This window comes from Hippoglossus hippoglossus, chromosome 13, assembly GCF_009819705.1.
Source record: "Hippoglossus hippoglossus isolate fHipHip1 chromosome 13, fHipHip1.pri, whole genome shotgun sequence".
Classification (NCBI taxonomy): Eukaryota; Metazoa; Chordata; class Actinopteri; order Pleuronectiformes; family Pleuronectidae; genus Hippoglossus; species Hippoglossus hippoglossus.
Genome location: NC_047163.1, coordinates 5,107,835 through 5,120,491, shown reverse-complemented (window position 1 = coordinate 5,120,491; position 12,657 = coordinate 5,107,835). Strand labels below are relative to the sequence as shown.

General features: G+C 39.6%; 2 protein-coding genes across 2 annotated transcripts; both read right to left on the bottom strand.

The window, feature by feature from the left end:
* Positions 1 to 389: 389 nt before the first annotated feature.
* Positions 390 to 4,697, bottom strand: stoml3a (stomatin (EPB72)-like 3a). Its single transcript, XM_034604447.1, has 7 exons — positions 4,472 to 4,697; positions 3,274 to 3,377; positions 2,719 to 2,791; positions 2,383 to 2,465; positions 2,023 to 2,226; positions 1,071 to 1,205; positions 390 to 972 (listed from the first exon to the last, which is right to left on the bottom strand). Exons 1-7 carry the CDS (start codon positions 4,665 to 4,667, stop codon positions 781 to 783), a joined length of 987 nt encoding a protein of 328 aa, XP_034460338.1. The 5' UTR covers positions 4,668 to 4,697; the 3' UTR covers positions 390 to 780.
* A 1,539-nt stretch (positions 4,698 to 6,236) lies between these two features.
* Positions 6,237 to 11,027, bottom strand: slc25a15a (solute carrier family 25 member 15a). Its single transcript, XM_034604448.1, has 7 exons — positions 10,623 to 11,027; positions 10,388 to 10,466; positions 9,613 to 9,871; positions 8,461 to 8,601; positions 8,190 to 8,365; positions 7,940 to 8,098; positions 6,237 to 6,554 (listed from the first exon to the last, which is right to left on the bottom strand). Exons 2-7 carry the CDS (start codon positions 10,440 to 10,442, stop codon positions 6,433 to 6,435), a joined length of 912 nt encoding a protein of 303 aa, XP_034460339.1. The 5' UTR covers positions 10,443 to 10,466; positions 10,623 to 11,027; the 3' UTR covers positions 6,237 to 6,432.
* Between the last annotated feature and the right edge of the window lie 1,630 nt (positions 11,028 to 12,657).

Genomic DNA, 12,657 nt, shown 5'->3' with positions numbered 1-12,657 from the left:
GGAAAATCTGCTCTGGTAAGACTTTGGCTGTAGGTGAGTTGTATTTGCTGTCGGGACAAGTCGCTGGGGGGTTTCTCTGTGTAGCGACAGGAAGTGGAAATGATGCTTCTCTCCGTCAGGTGCTCAGATTGCACCGCTCGCCTCTGTGTCCCATGGACATGACGTTGTGCTAATTTACTGAATGTTTGTTCCGCACTGAAACGAGAGGTTTTTGTTTACAGTTTACATCCCGTGTACTGTACGTGCGGATGTCGGTACTTCTGTTGATTGTTTACAGGACTTCTGTTGTAAAGATTGTATTCAGTATTTCAGAAACGCTCTGAATGAGTTTTTAAGAAAGCATGTCTTTATAAGGTTGTTGTGCATTTCATCTGATTTTATTTTTTTTGTACATTTCTTGTGCATTTCATATATTTATTTATTTATTTATTTATTTATTTATTTATTCGTCCTCCTCCAGAACTGCACCTGTAGCTTAGCTGGTGAAAATATTGTTGTCAGTGATGAGACACTAACATCTACACTGTATATGTTGCACTTTGTATTTAAGTATTAAACCACAATAAGAAAACAAGTGTGCAAAAGTGAGATTTGTAGTGGATATAAAACATAATTATGATACATAGCTCTTTTATTTCTTAGTAAAAATAGAAAAAGAAAATCTATAAGAAACAACGATGAAGTGCAGACTTCAGCTGTGTTCTCTTAAGAACTCTAATAACATCATAACAGTATAAGAAGTAATGCGGCTCTTATAGGACTCGCTGGCAGTGACATTCATCACTTCTTCGGCATGAAACACTGAATCATGTCCATGGGCAGAGGGAAGATGATGGTGGAGTTCTTCTCTGCTGCGATGGAGTTGAGCGTCTGCAGGTATCTCAGCTGGAGGGCGGACGGAGCCTCGGAGATCACCAGAGCGGCTTCCTTCAGGGCCCTGGAGGCCTTCATCTCTCCCTCTGCAGCGATGATCTGAAACACAGAACATCAGTTCTACTCTCTGCTTTGATAGTTTTTCACAATTCGAAGGAGGGAAATCAAACTGAAATCTTGCGTCGCCCCCTCTTCACCTTCGCCCTGGCCTCCCGGGTGGCCTCGGCCTCTGCAGCCATGGCCCTCTGCAGCTGCTGAGGCAACTTCACGTCCTTGATCTCCACTCGCTCCACCTTAATCCCCCACCGATCAGTGGCTTCATCCAGAGATTCCTGCAGAGGACGTTTTATTAAATTACAAATAATACAGTCAGGAAACCGTTGTTAGCTCTGCGGAGCCTCGTAGTCGTTTATTAGGCTCGATCTGGTTTTTGTGCTGCGTTTGTGGAAACAATCTCCGATAAACCCAGGGTACCGGGAACAAAAAATAGACTCAGTTACCAAAAAATTAAACATCCAAATATTTTGTCAGTTGGTTTAGACCCAAAAAATTGATAAAATTAGAATGAATATAGCCTCATACATTCTTTAGTTGGTTAAGAATAGAGTAACGAGGCTACAATTTGCTAACATGGTTGCCATAACTACTCCTAACTATAAGAGAATCATACGTCAGTGTCAGCGTGTTGTCCTGCAGCTATAGTGACTGAACAAACACCTAACGCAGCTGTTAAATGACCCGTTTCTGCACAGTCAGAGTTCAGTGTCTCTTATCTATTCAGGTGTTCACGACAAACGACAGCAAGTTTGTCTTTGTGCGGATTTGCCAAATATTTATTTCCCTTTCCCAAAAACGCTTTCTTCTCCTAATTGCTCGTGTTCAAATGGCAAACAAGTAATTGTATAGAAAGTACGGAGGCCGGTCAGGTAAATATTGGACTTTAAAACCTCCTGCAGTGTGTTTGCACAGATACACAAGCACAACTCACTGAACCTGTTTGAATGCAGGGTTACGATTTTCAGTTTTGTCGCCTCCACAAAGTAAAAAACTAAATTTTGACCAAACTATTTCCTTAAAAACCATAAATTTCTCACATGCTCACTTGTCCTCCAGCTCTTTATAAACAATGACCTCACAGTTCCTCCTCACCTGCATGCTGAGAGAGATGCCCTCTCTGTCGGCCAACAGCTCGGCGAGGTTTTTGGTGCCGAGCGCGTTCCTCAGGGTGGTTTGTGCGAGCAGGCGTGTGGACGAGTGTGCGTTGAACACATTGGCCACAGATGAGATTGGACAGTTTATTCTGAAGTACACAACGCCGTCCACAGACACTGTCACTGAGTCTTTGGTCAAGATCTGAACAAGGAGAAAAACAGAAGAGCAGTTATGATGCTTGTAATGGAAAATTACAGACTTTTCTTATTAATGACAGGAACTGTGGACAAGCTACGATACGTGAGAGACACAAATTCATTTTCACACATATGACGTGATGAATAAAATCAAACTTACCTCTTGTGGAGGGATGTCAAAGGACACGGTTCTCAGGTCGACTTTCACAAAGTTATCAGTGCAGGGCAGAACAAAGAAAAGTCCTGGAGAGAAACACAGGTATTAGTGTCGTTCACACTTTCCCAGAATCAGGAAATAATCACTGTCTCAGGACAAACACTTTCTTTGTGTTTGGCTTTGTCAACATGCTCTGTCTGTGCTCAGTGCTTGATGGGATCAAATAACATAATCATTATCACATAGGCATCAAGAGAGTATTAGCAACTACAAAAAAAAAAACCCTGAGAAAGATTGTAGATGTGTAAATGCACATTTGTAAGAGATGAAATGACGAACCTGGCCCTTTAGGTTTCCTGTCTGTGATCCGGCCGAGTCTAAAAATGACGGCTCGCTCATACTCCTTCACTATCTGGTCGTTAGAAACACAACCAGTCACACAATCAACACACACACCACAATAACAAATCAGCGCAAATCAGCCACATAAGTGAACTAAATGCAAATGTGTTACTGTAAATGTTAGACCTGTGTAATATGATAATCAACTCAGTGTAGTTTAAATGTGACTGTGGTTCCTCTCAGAGTTCAGCTGCAGTGCATGTTTCATTGAATCATTGGCATTATACATAATTAAAGTTTCAGTGTGTAGAATTTAGTGACATCTAGTGGTGAAGTTGCACGTTGCAGCTGAATACCCCTGACCTTCCAAAGGAGGAGAACCTGTGGCTATCTTCAGTTGTCATAAAAACTCAAAAGTTGTTTAGTTTGTCCAGTCTGGACTTCTGTAAAAAACATGGCGGCCTCCGTAGAGAGGACCCGCTCCTTTCACCTAAATCTAACACACTGGACCTTTAAGGATTTGTAGTTAATACATCAAGGAGAATACTTTACCTTAACACACATAAATAATGTGAGCGGGAAGGTGACGGCTACAAAGAGCATGGATACGATGACCAACAACCAACCGAAACATCCCAGTCTCCCTGAGCTTTTATCTGCAGAGGGAACAGAAAACACGTTAAAAACCTCGAGTACAGAGACACACGGCACTTTGCATATCTTCCACACATGAGAGTTATTTCAGAGTTACACAATGGAACAGTAATACGGTCCAGTGGGACGGCACCTTTTACTGAAGGTGACACAAAACATTCAACGCGAGGTGGTGGATCCACATGTTTAATTAATCTCTGAGGGAAGTCACACTGCTCCACAGTCACCAGAGTCACGTGGTGTTACGTAAAGATGCTGAACTATTGACAGCATCCTCAGAAATCACCTACAGAGAAAACTAAACGTCTATAGACTCAAATCCAATGATACTTGTTTTACATTCACATTCACAGTTACATACTGTAGATCAAAAAAGACGTTGAATTTTCTTGATAAAACTTCTCCTCAGTGAGCTCACAACCAGAAAAATAAATGTTTGGTATCCACATTTGTGACATAATAATAAATCTGAATCAGGTTCATAAACTGCTGGAAGTGTGTTTTGCTTTTTCTTGGATATGATTTGTCAATGTGGGGAATAATGGAATCCATTCATTGTAATGCGTCATGAATAATGCAGCAGTTTTGTTCCAGGACTCCAAACAGTCAGTGGGTGAAGCTGCTGTCAATGTGCAATACAATACAACTCTGTCAAATCCTGAAGGCAATATGGAATTGAAAAATAAATTATAGAATATTTATTGTATTGTATTGTAAATTGCCAATTCGCTCAATACAAACATTAATAAGTATAAAATATTTATTAAATGCTATATTTATTTAATTTATTTTTTTCGTTTCAATTATTTAGTTGTTTGTATTTTCATGATTCCTGTTTACACCATGTATTTGTAGCTCTGTATGTTTGCTGATAATAATAATAATAATAATAATAATAATAATAATAATAATAATAATAATAATAATAATAATAATAATGTTACAATATAGAATATTCTGTAATATTTGTGATTACTGGACATTCCCGGAGTTCCAGCTCACCTCAGGGCCCGTTAACAACGTTTATCATCCTCAGCATGTTCCCCCTCAAGTGTAAGATTCACTTTTTAAAAAGTTCATAAGAAGATGTTCTTACCTTCTATATCCTCCACAGCGTTGATCTGAAGTTTGCCTTGTGTGACCATCTCTGCCGTGCTGGACGTTGTTGAGATCATTAGTGAGTGTGTTGTCAGTGTGATGGAGCGACTGAGCCAGAGCTGCTCTTGTTTACCCGTCTCTACCCGGGAGACACACACACATAAACTCACCCTCACTCGTTGTGTGTGCCTCATGGACTCATCTGATTGGGTGCCATCGGGTAACACAAGCCCATAACCAGCCTCGTATGTGTGTCTTGTATTGGAGCGCTCACAGTTCAGCTCTTGTGCTTTATTATGCTCTTACACTCACGTCCAGGAGTCTGACACCTGCTGAGGGCAGCTAATGAATAAACAATGGGAGGCTTCCATGTCGGGAAACACGAGAGGTGCTGAGGGAACCAGGAGCTGTGTTACATTACACGCTCATGTAAGTTTCCATACATTTAAAATGTATAGAGACGTGGAAACAAGGTGTCACTGTAAGATTTATTAAAAAATATATTGTATGGAAGTAAAAAAAACAAACGCATGAGGGCAAAACACACAGATGGAAAGAAGGGATGAAATAAAGAAATGAGATGTGACTATTAATATGAATACATACAGTAATTAGTCATGTAAAACAGCCTGATACTACAGAGGCATTAGAACCATCATTTTTCAGTAAGGTCCCTTTAATCAACTGTGACTTGATGCGTGGTCACATGACAGGAAGCTCACATCATGATTGGCACATGAATTCTCGCTTCCCTTTTTAAAAATGCTCCAGCAATAGACTTGAGTTTTAAAATGAGGAATCTGAAATTGTTTTAAATTCATGAGTCTGTGTGTACTCAGGCTTTTGGGCACAATTGGTTTTATATTCGATGATGTGATGTACTTAATTACAATAACGCCTTCAAATTAATTTTTTTAAGTATTCGTGTTATTAAAGAATGACAATTTACTTTCCCATTGCTTTTCTTTTTCATTTTACCTTTACAAGTGGTTCATGCTAATGTCAAACTCCAATAGACGGCCAATAATACCCAGATGTTTTTCTTGTTTTAAGGATTTAATGCCTCAGGAACAGGAAGTTTTAATTCCATTTTTCATTTTACTCTTTGCTTTATTCTGATATATATTATTTACCAGAATCCCCTTCAGACTTTCTAAGTAAATTAATCATTATATAACTTATTTGAATAGCGCCAAATCATAACATTATCTTTAGGCACCTTATGTTTACTTATGTTGAAGATTTCACAGTGTTTTGAGATGGACGGAGCAGGGAGGTTTAATAAATGCTGATTTGAATAAACTACTTAAAGACTTGAAACTAAGCTCCTAAAAAATGAATGCTCGTCAACGCCTCTGCAGCTTTGCATCAGGATCACTGCCGTTACATGCATATAATCTCTATTATATCAATGCAATCTGGGGAAGTGATAAAGTCAGAGCAGAACTTAGTGACACTTTGGCATCTCATGAAACAAATCCAGTCCATTTTAGCAGAATTATCCTCGTTTCTGCTGTGAGACTAAACACTAAACTTCACTTCACTTTAGTGTGAACAGGATCCTTTCTAGAACAGGGAACTTCAGAACCTGCTAAAGTAAAGATGAGTTTGTTGGGTTTACTGCAGCAGAAACAACTGGGATCTGCACTGCAAATAAAATAAAATTATACAATGAGGTTTATTAAGCAGAGTGAGGCTGTTTACCGGGACAGGTCGAACCGGCTGATGTTCTCCTCTCTTTTTATGACTTGACTTGCAAAACGTTTGTTCGAGGCATCATCAATCATGCAGTAACTTGTTCACAGATATACTCCATATAAAGAATTATGGTGAGATGTGAATGATTAAAACTTTATTTCAGATACAGCTCCACTGAAAACGCAAATACATGCATCATTTTACATCATTAAAAAAGACACGATAATGTCATTTTAAAAAACTACTATAAAGGACGAAACATCAGGCGCCCACGGTCTCCATCATAAACCTGCGACTCCACTCATAAGCCAGGAAGAGGGCTCCGTTGGCAGGGAAGGTGCGTATCATGGTGGGAGTCAGGCCCGAGTACAGAGCCAGGAACCCTGTGGGGACAAGAGAGAGTCAAACAGGTCGTTCCCCACAGATGAGTCATTCCCACAGCTCGGGCCAATTAGTGCCAAGATGCGTCGACAAATCAGCAGCGGTTTACACGTCTGCAAAGTTTAAAGACTTCTGCTCTTTTACTGCGCCTCTCGGGGGAAGTTTTACGGCTCTTCATTATTTGCATTACATCCTTAGGTTTACTGTAACTCTTTAATTTGGCATCAAACCCAGAACAATTAATATACTTAAAGACACACACACTGTCATCATTATACCAGCAGGTGGTGCAGGTGGTGCAGCATGGGGCTGTAAATGTGCCAAACAGATGCAAACGTGCAGATAGATATATACACACTGCTTTTTCTATCACACACAGCTGGAACTTCAGTGATTCAGTATCTTGCCCGAGGACACTTCACCATGAAGACTGGAGGAGCCGGGCATCGAACCACCGAACCTACAGGTTTAGCAGACGACTAATCTCCATAAACAGATTCTGCATGTGAATAAGCATTTTCTTGTGGTTTCTATTTGTAGTTTGACTAATCACGTTTGAACAGGCTTTGGTTCCCCGCAGGAGAAAGGTCCATGTGGAGGTGGAACACATTTTACAGAAATGCATCAGCTTTATAATTCATCTGGATGGATTCATATTCAGATATCTGTTAATAGAGATGAACTAAAATGTCATCTGGCCCTTAAAGGGTATCCTAAAGATTTGACTTGTGTGATAAAGGAAACTCATCGGACTCTAACTGTGAACGGCGAATGGAAGACAGAGTCTTGGCCTGTATATCTACAATGGAACCCCACAAATAATGGCCGTTGCCCCGGAGGCTAATTCATGAGAAGAGAGCCAAAGCATTGTTCTCGACTGCACCACGGTCGTTTACAAAGAGCCAAATTATACACGTGCTGTCCATCGCACTATGATTATACGGTCATGTGATATAAAGCTGTTATCACATAGGGTCTAGATTTAGAAACTTCAGAGGCGTTGGAGAAGCTGCTAAAATGTGATCCACACATATCTAAGTGTATTTAAATAGATGCTGCACTTAAATGTGTTTTAAAGCTGTAAACTAAAGTATATGTCTGTTCTTTAATGAAATACATTAATAATGATTTTAACTTCACAGGTTTATAAAAAAATCTACATTTACGGGTTGAACATGGCTCATTATACCAAGAACTTCTTTAAACAATCAACAATTTAGGACATCTCTATATCGTCGCATATGAAAACGTTAACACCCTCTAATCAAAGGAGGGGTGGGGGTGGTAGGTAGCCCTGCATTATGAAAGAATGTCCAGGGAGAGGCACATCAGCCAAACTTAGGGGTAAAGTTACATTTCAATCATAGAATTGATAATCCCATTTTACCTTCGGTGCGTACGACACCCAGGAAGGTTTTCCTGAAGCCCTGTTGCCTCCCAGCTAGTGAGTGCACCTGGATCCTGGACTTCACGCAGTCGATGGGAAAAACCACCAACCAAAGACAAGCTCCCGCAAAGCCACCGCTGAACATGATTGGAAGAACTCCTGCATGGGACCAGATCACAAGAATGTCTTTCACAATGTAACCTGAAAAAAATGCCTCCTGATATATAAAAGGAAAATCTTATAACCATACCGATTCCGTCCTTCTCTGTGCCCATGTGTCGCGCAAACGTAGAGCGGCAGAGTTCATACGCCCCGAAGAAACAGAAGTAACCTGGTATCTCCCTGACGTAGGTGGAACTCAGTCCCTGGTAGAAACCCAGGGGGCCGTTGTTCCTCATGACGGTTTTCATTACCGTCCACACGGTGCTGAAGTCACACACACAAACCACGACACAGTCAAAAAGCATATCAACCGAAGCTGGACAAGTTCTGCTCAATCTCTGTGTGTTTGACCTGCCGACCTCTTCTGTCCGCCTGCGATCCTTCCAGACGCCTCCATTTCGTGCATGGCCTGCAGGCGACACTTGACCAGCTCGGGGGGGCACTGTGCCAAGGAGGAGAAGATGGAGGATAAAGACCCTGCAGCTGCCATCTGTAGATCACTGGTGGGCAACGAGGGGGAGTTCAGTCAGTGAAGTAAACAATCAAAGCAGTTTAGGCCGAGCCTCAGCCACAATGAAGTAGTTGACCTGTGCACAAGCTACACTCGACAAATACTTTTACTTTTAGTACTTTAAATAAGTAGTTGCTTTTACTCAAGTAGAAAAGTCATGTGGCATTTTTTTGTCTGTTTATTTGTACTTTTACTTTTAAGTAAAATGTTTGTGTATTTTCTCCGCCAAAAGAAATCCCATTAGAAACACATTTTTATTGTTCACCTCACATCAGATTGTACGGATGACGACATTTTCTTCTATTGTCTCTTTTACTTTGTTTCCTCATGACCTGGCAACGTGACTCCTCCACAGTATGATTCCAGAGACGTACTTTTCTACTTTCGGTTCCATTAATTCACTGAAATCTTTCCCAACATTTACTCTTATACACCAGACAGTTAAATTGGAATGAGAACAACACCTACTTTTAAAAGAAATGGTAATTTGTCTTTTCAGAATTCACTTGAGTCATTTACCCTTGCAGAGGAGGTTATGTTTCCCTATGTTGGTTTGTTATTTGTCCGCAAAAAGTACTGAACTAATTTGCACGTGATGGAGAAGGTTCCAGGAAAGAATCCATTACATTTTTGGTGCAGATCTGGTTTAAGGTCAAGGACTATTTTTCTCACCGTACTTAACATTGCAGGATTTATTTTTGGTCTGCCTGGTTTTACAGTGAAATGTAAACTATCCTGTCTCGGAGGTATGTGCCCTAGTGAGTGTCATTCTGGTTTCCCAGGTTTTTCTTCACAGGCAGGTTGCATCTACACTAACCTATAAACAGTAGGATGTTGCAACGACGCCCATAGACCCGCTGACAGTAATTACAGACCTGTTTCCCATTGTAACGCCAATTCACCACGGCAATGATAACCAATCAGAGCCTGCTCTTATCTCTTGTTTGACTGATAATTCATCAGCTCATCATCATAAAATCTAATAAAATCAGTGTCAAACCTGAGCTTCTTGCATTTGTCGATACCAAACACGAAGCGGACGGCGTCCTGGCAGAGGCCGTAACTCAAGAACAGCACAGCGTTCTCACTGATGTTGGCAATGAGGGCTGGGGTCGTGCCTTTGTAGAGGCCCCGGACCCCCACCTGTCTGTAGGTGGACGTGAAGCAGTGGAAGAAGCCGCGGTACATGGTGGGGAACGTCTGCATCTTCACCTTGGTGGTGTCAAATGCTTGACCGCTGAACACGCACGCTGTCCCACCTGAGGAAACGTCACGATGGAGATGAGGGAGACGCACATAAGTTTCCACAACTTTACTGCACTCACAGTCTGTTACATGATGGACATGAACACATTAACTGTACAATGCTCTACAATAATAAAAAAGATCTCAATCTACTTATGTGGCTTCCTGCTGACCTCATGTCTTCTCCCTGATCGAAGCCAAAATCTAAATTTTCCTCTTACCCTTAAATGTTACAGGGAGGTCACTACAGGCCATCATTACATAATTAAAAGGTAAAATCTTTAGTATACATGATCTAAACAGTGTCTCAGTACTACAATAACATGTATCATTATATTAAATATGAAGAAATTAAGCAATTAAGCCTTTTTAATGAGGAACCATTAATAAAGTTGTTTCTGTAGTTTGAGCAACAATGGGAATAAAAAAAAAAGTTAATTATACACATGTGTGATATTCTAACTTCAATGAAATTATGCAGAATATCATGATTTATGATGAAATTAGTCAGAATTCATGGTCTAACTCACCTAATGCTCCCGCAGTGAAGTCAATGATGACCTGGGTGACAGGGTGTGGAGCCATCGTGTTTCCAAAGATGCAGTGAACCTGAAAATATCCCCAAACACATTGAGGCTATTTAATAAACACTTCTTCATCCCCTTACACACAAATACAAAGAGACAACTTTAAACTACTTATTACCCATTTAAACAAAGTTGAAAGAAAGTGTACAGGACAGTAAAACATATATTTGATGCTCACCTGTGTTCTTCTTCACCTGCTGTGCTCCAATCTCCTTTCTCCTCTCGCGTAAAGAACAACTTACTGTGGCACAGCACGTGGATTCATGATGACATAAGAGCGTAAATTGTTAAAAATGGCAGACACCCTGGCAGGTTTCCACACCAGGTAACTTCGCAGACGGAAACTAATTCAAGTTTTGTCTTTTCCAGGAGCAAAGGACCATGTCAGAGCCAGTTTTTAATTCAACTGGTCAGGAGCTGGAACTTCTCAGCAGCTGTAGTTTAAAGTCAGAGGGGTGTGCGCAACAAGTGGCTCCTGCTGCCGCGCGCACCGGAGCGCACAGGTATAGCTGCTTTAAGTTAAACAGGGAAAGTTGAGATGAGACAGGAAACAGTTCGTGTTAAAACCAAAATAAAACACGATAATTACAGGGACAATTAAGATGCTACGTCTAAAATGTTATATAAAGTGGTTATATATCTGGTGACTGTTGACACCAGCTGAGAAAACTTATAAGCAAACGTCCATTTTTTTCATGGAACTGGATGTATCTTTAATTTAAATCATAGTTTAGTTAAAATAACATTTGATTAATAGATTTATTTTGAATATTTCCATGTTCTATATTCATCTCACAATTATTTGACAATTGCTCTCTTATGGGAATAAAAGTGTATCATCATAAAAGTAATCATAATAATAATCATTATTATTATAATAATAATAATAATGATTATTATTAAAACCATTTATTTTGGTGAAGTGTAAATACATAATACACTGCTGCCTGTTTGTGATTGTAATACCCACAAACGGCCACAAGAGGCCAGTATAGTCCAGGGTAGCTGAGAACACCGGGACACAAACAAACAACGAGCTGAAGACAGAAGCTGCTTTGTTTCAGTCTCTCTTTCCTCCTGTCTTTCAATCAAAGTGGCTGTTTTTTAATGTTTTCTCTTCTTAAATCTCATTAGACTTTTATACAGAGTTAATATGAATATTTTTAATAAAACCTAGGATTTTTATCTCCCATAATATTGAGTTTATTTTGGCATTTGTTTTTAGGTTTTACATTAACTTATTTCATGCTGTGATGACTCTAGAGCAGCAGCAAGTACACGCCTTTGTTCCTAGATGACATTTCGACATTTCCAGTTGGAGAAGCAAGTGTAAATAGAAACTAATGATAATTATTTATAATGATTAACAATGAAATTTGATTAAGAATGAATACTGAGACTTTAGAATTGTGTTGTGGTTGTTATTATAAGGAACACCAGGGCTGGTGCAAATAAGAATGTTCTGCTGTAAAAAACAAACCAGGTAGGTCATGAAAAACATGTGAATGAATAAATCAAATCTTATTTGTATAGCCCATATATATATATATATATATATATACTTTATATTTACAGGTAGTGGGTCCTTCTACGGAGGCCACCATGTTTTTTACAGTAGCCCAAACTGGACAAACTAAACACCTTTTGAGTTTTTATGACAACTGAAGGTTGCCACAGGTTCTCATTCATGTTTGGAAGGGGAGGGTGAGGTGAGGGGTATTCAGCTGCAACATATAACTTCACCACTAGATGTCCCTAGATTGTACACACTGAACCTTTAACAAGGTAAAACCATTAAAGTTGCAGTGTGTAGAATTTAGTGACATAAAGTGGTGAAGTGTGAAATATAATTAAACATGAGTTATTATCATATTCCATGAATATAAACTGTCAAATAAACTAATAAAAGAGCGAAATGAGAAAAATACTTATCATATTGCTGTAACTGGATGTAGTAACATGAGGACAGAAATACACCCAAAACAAAAAGAACAGCTGCAACATGTAACTTCACCACTAGATGTCACTAAACTCTTCACACTGAATTTATAACAAGGTGCGACATCCTCTTTCCTTATCATTCAAGAGTGAGAATAAACCATTAAACATAATTGAATATGAGTTATTATCAAATTCCATAGATATAAACAGGCAAATAAACTAATATAAGAGCGAAATGAGAACATAATGGTCATATTGCTGTAACTGGATGA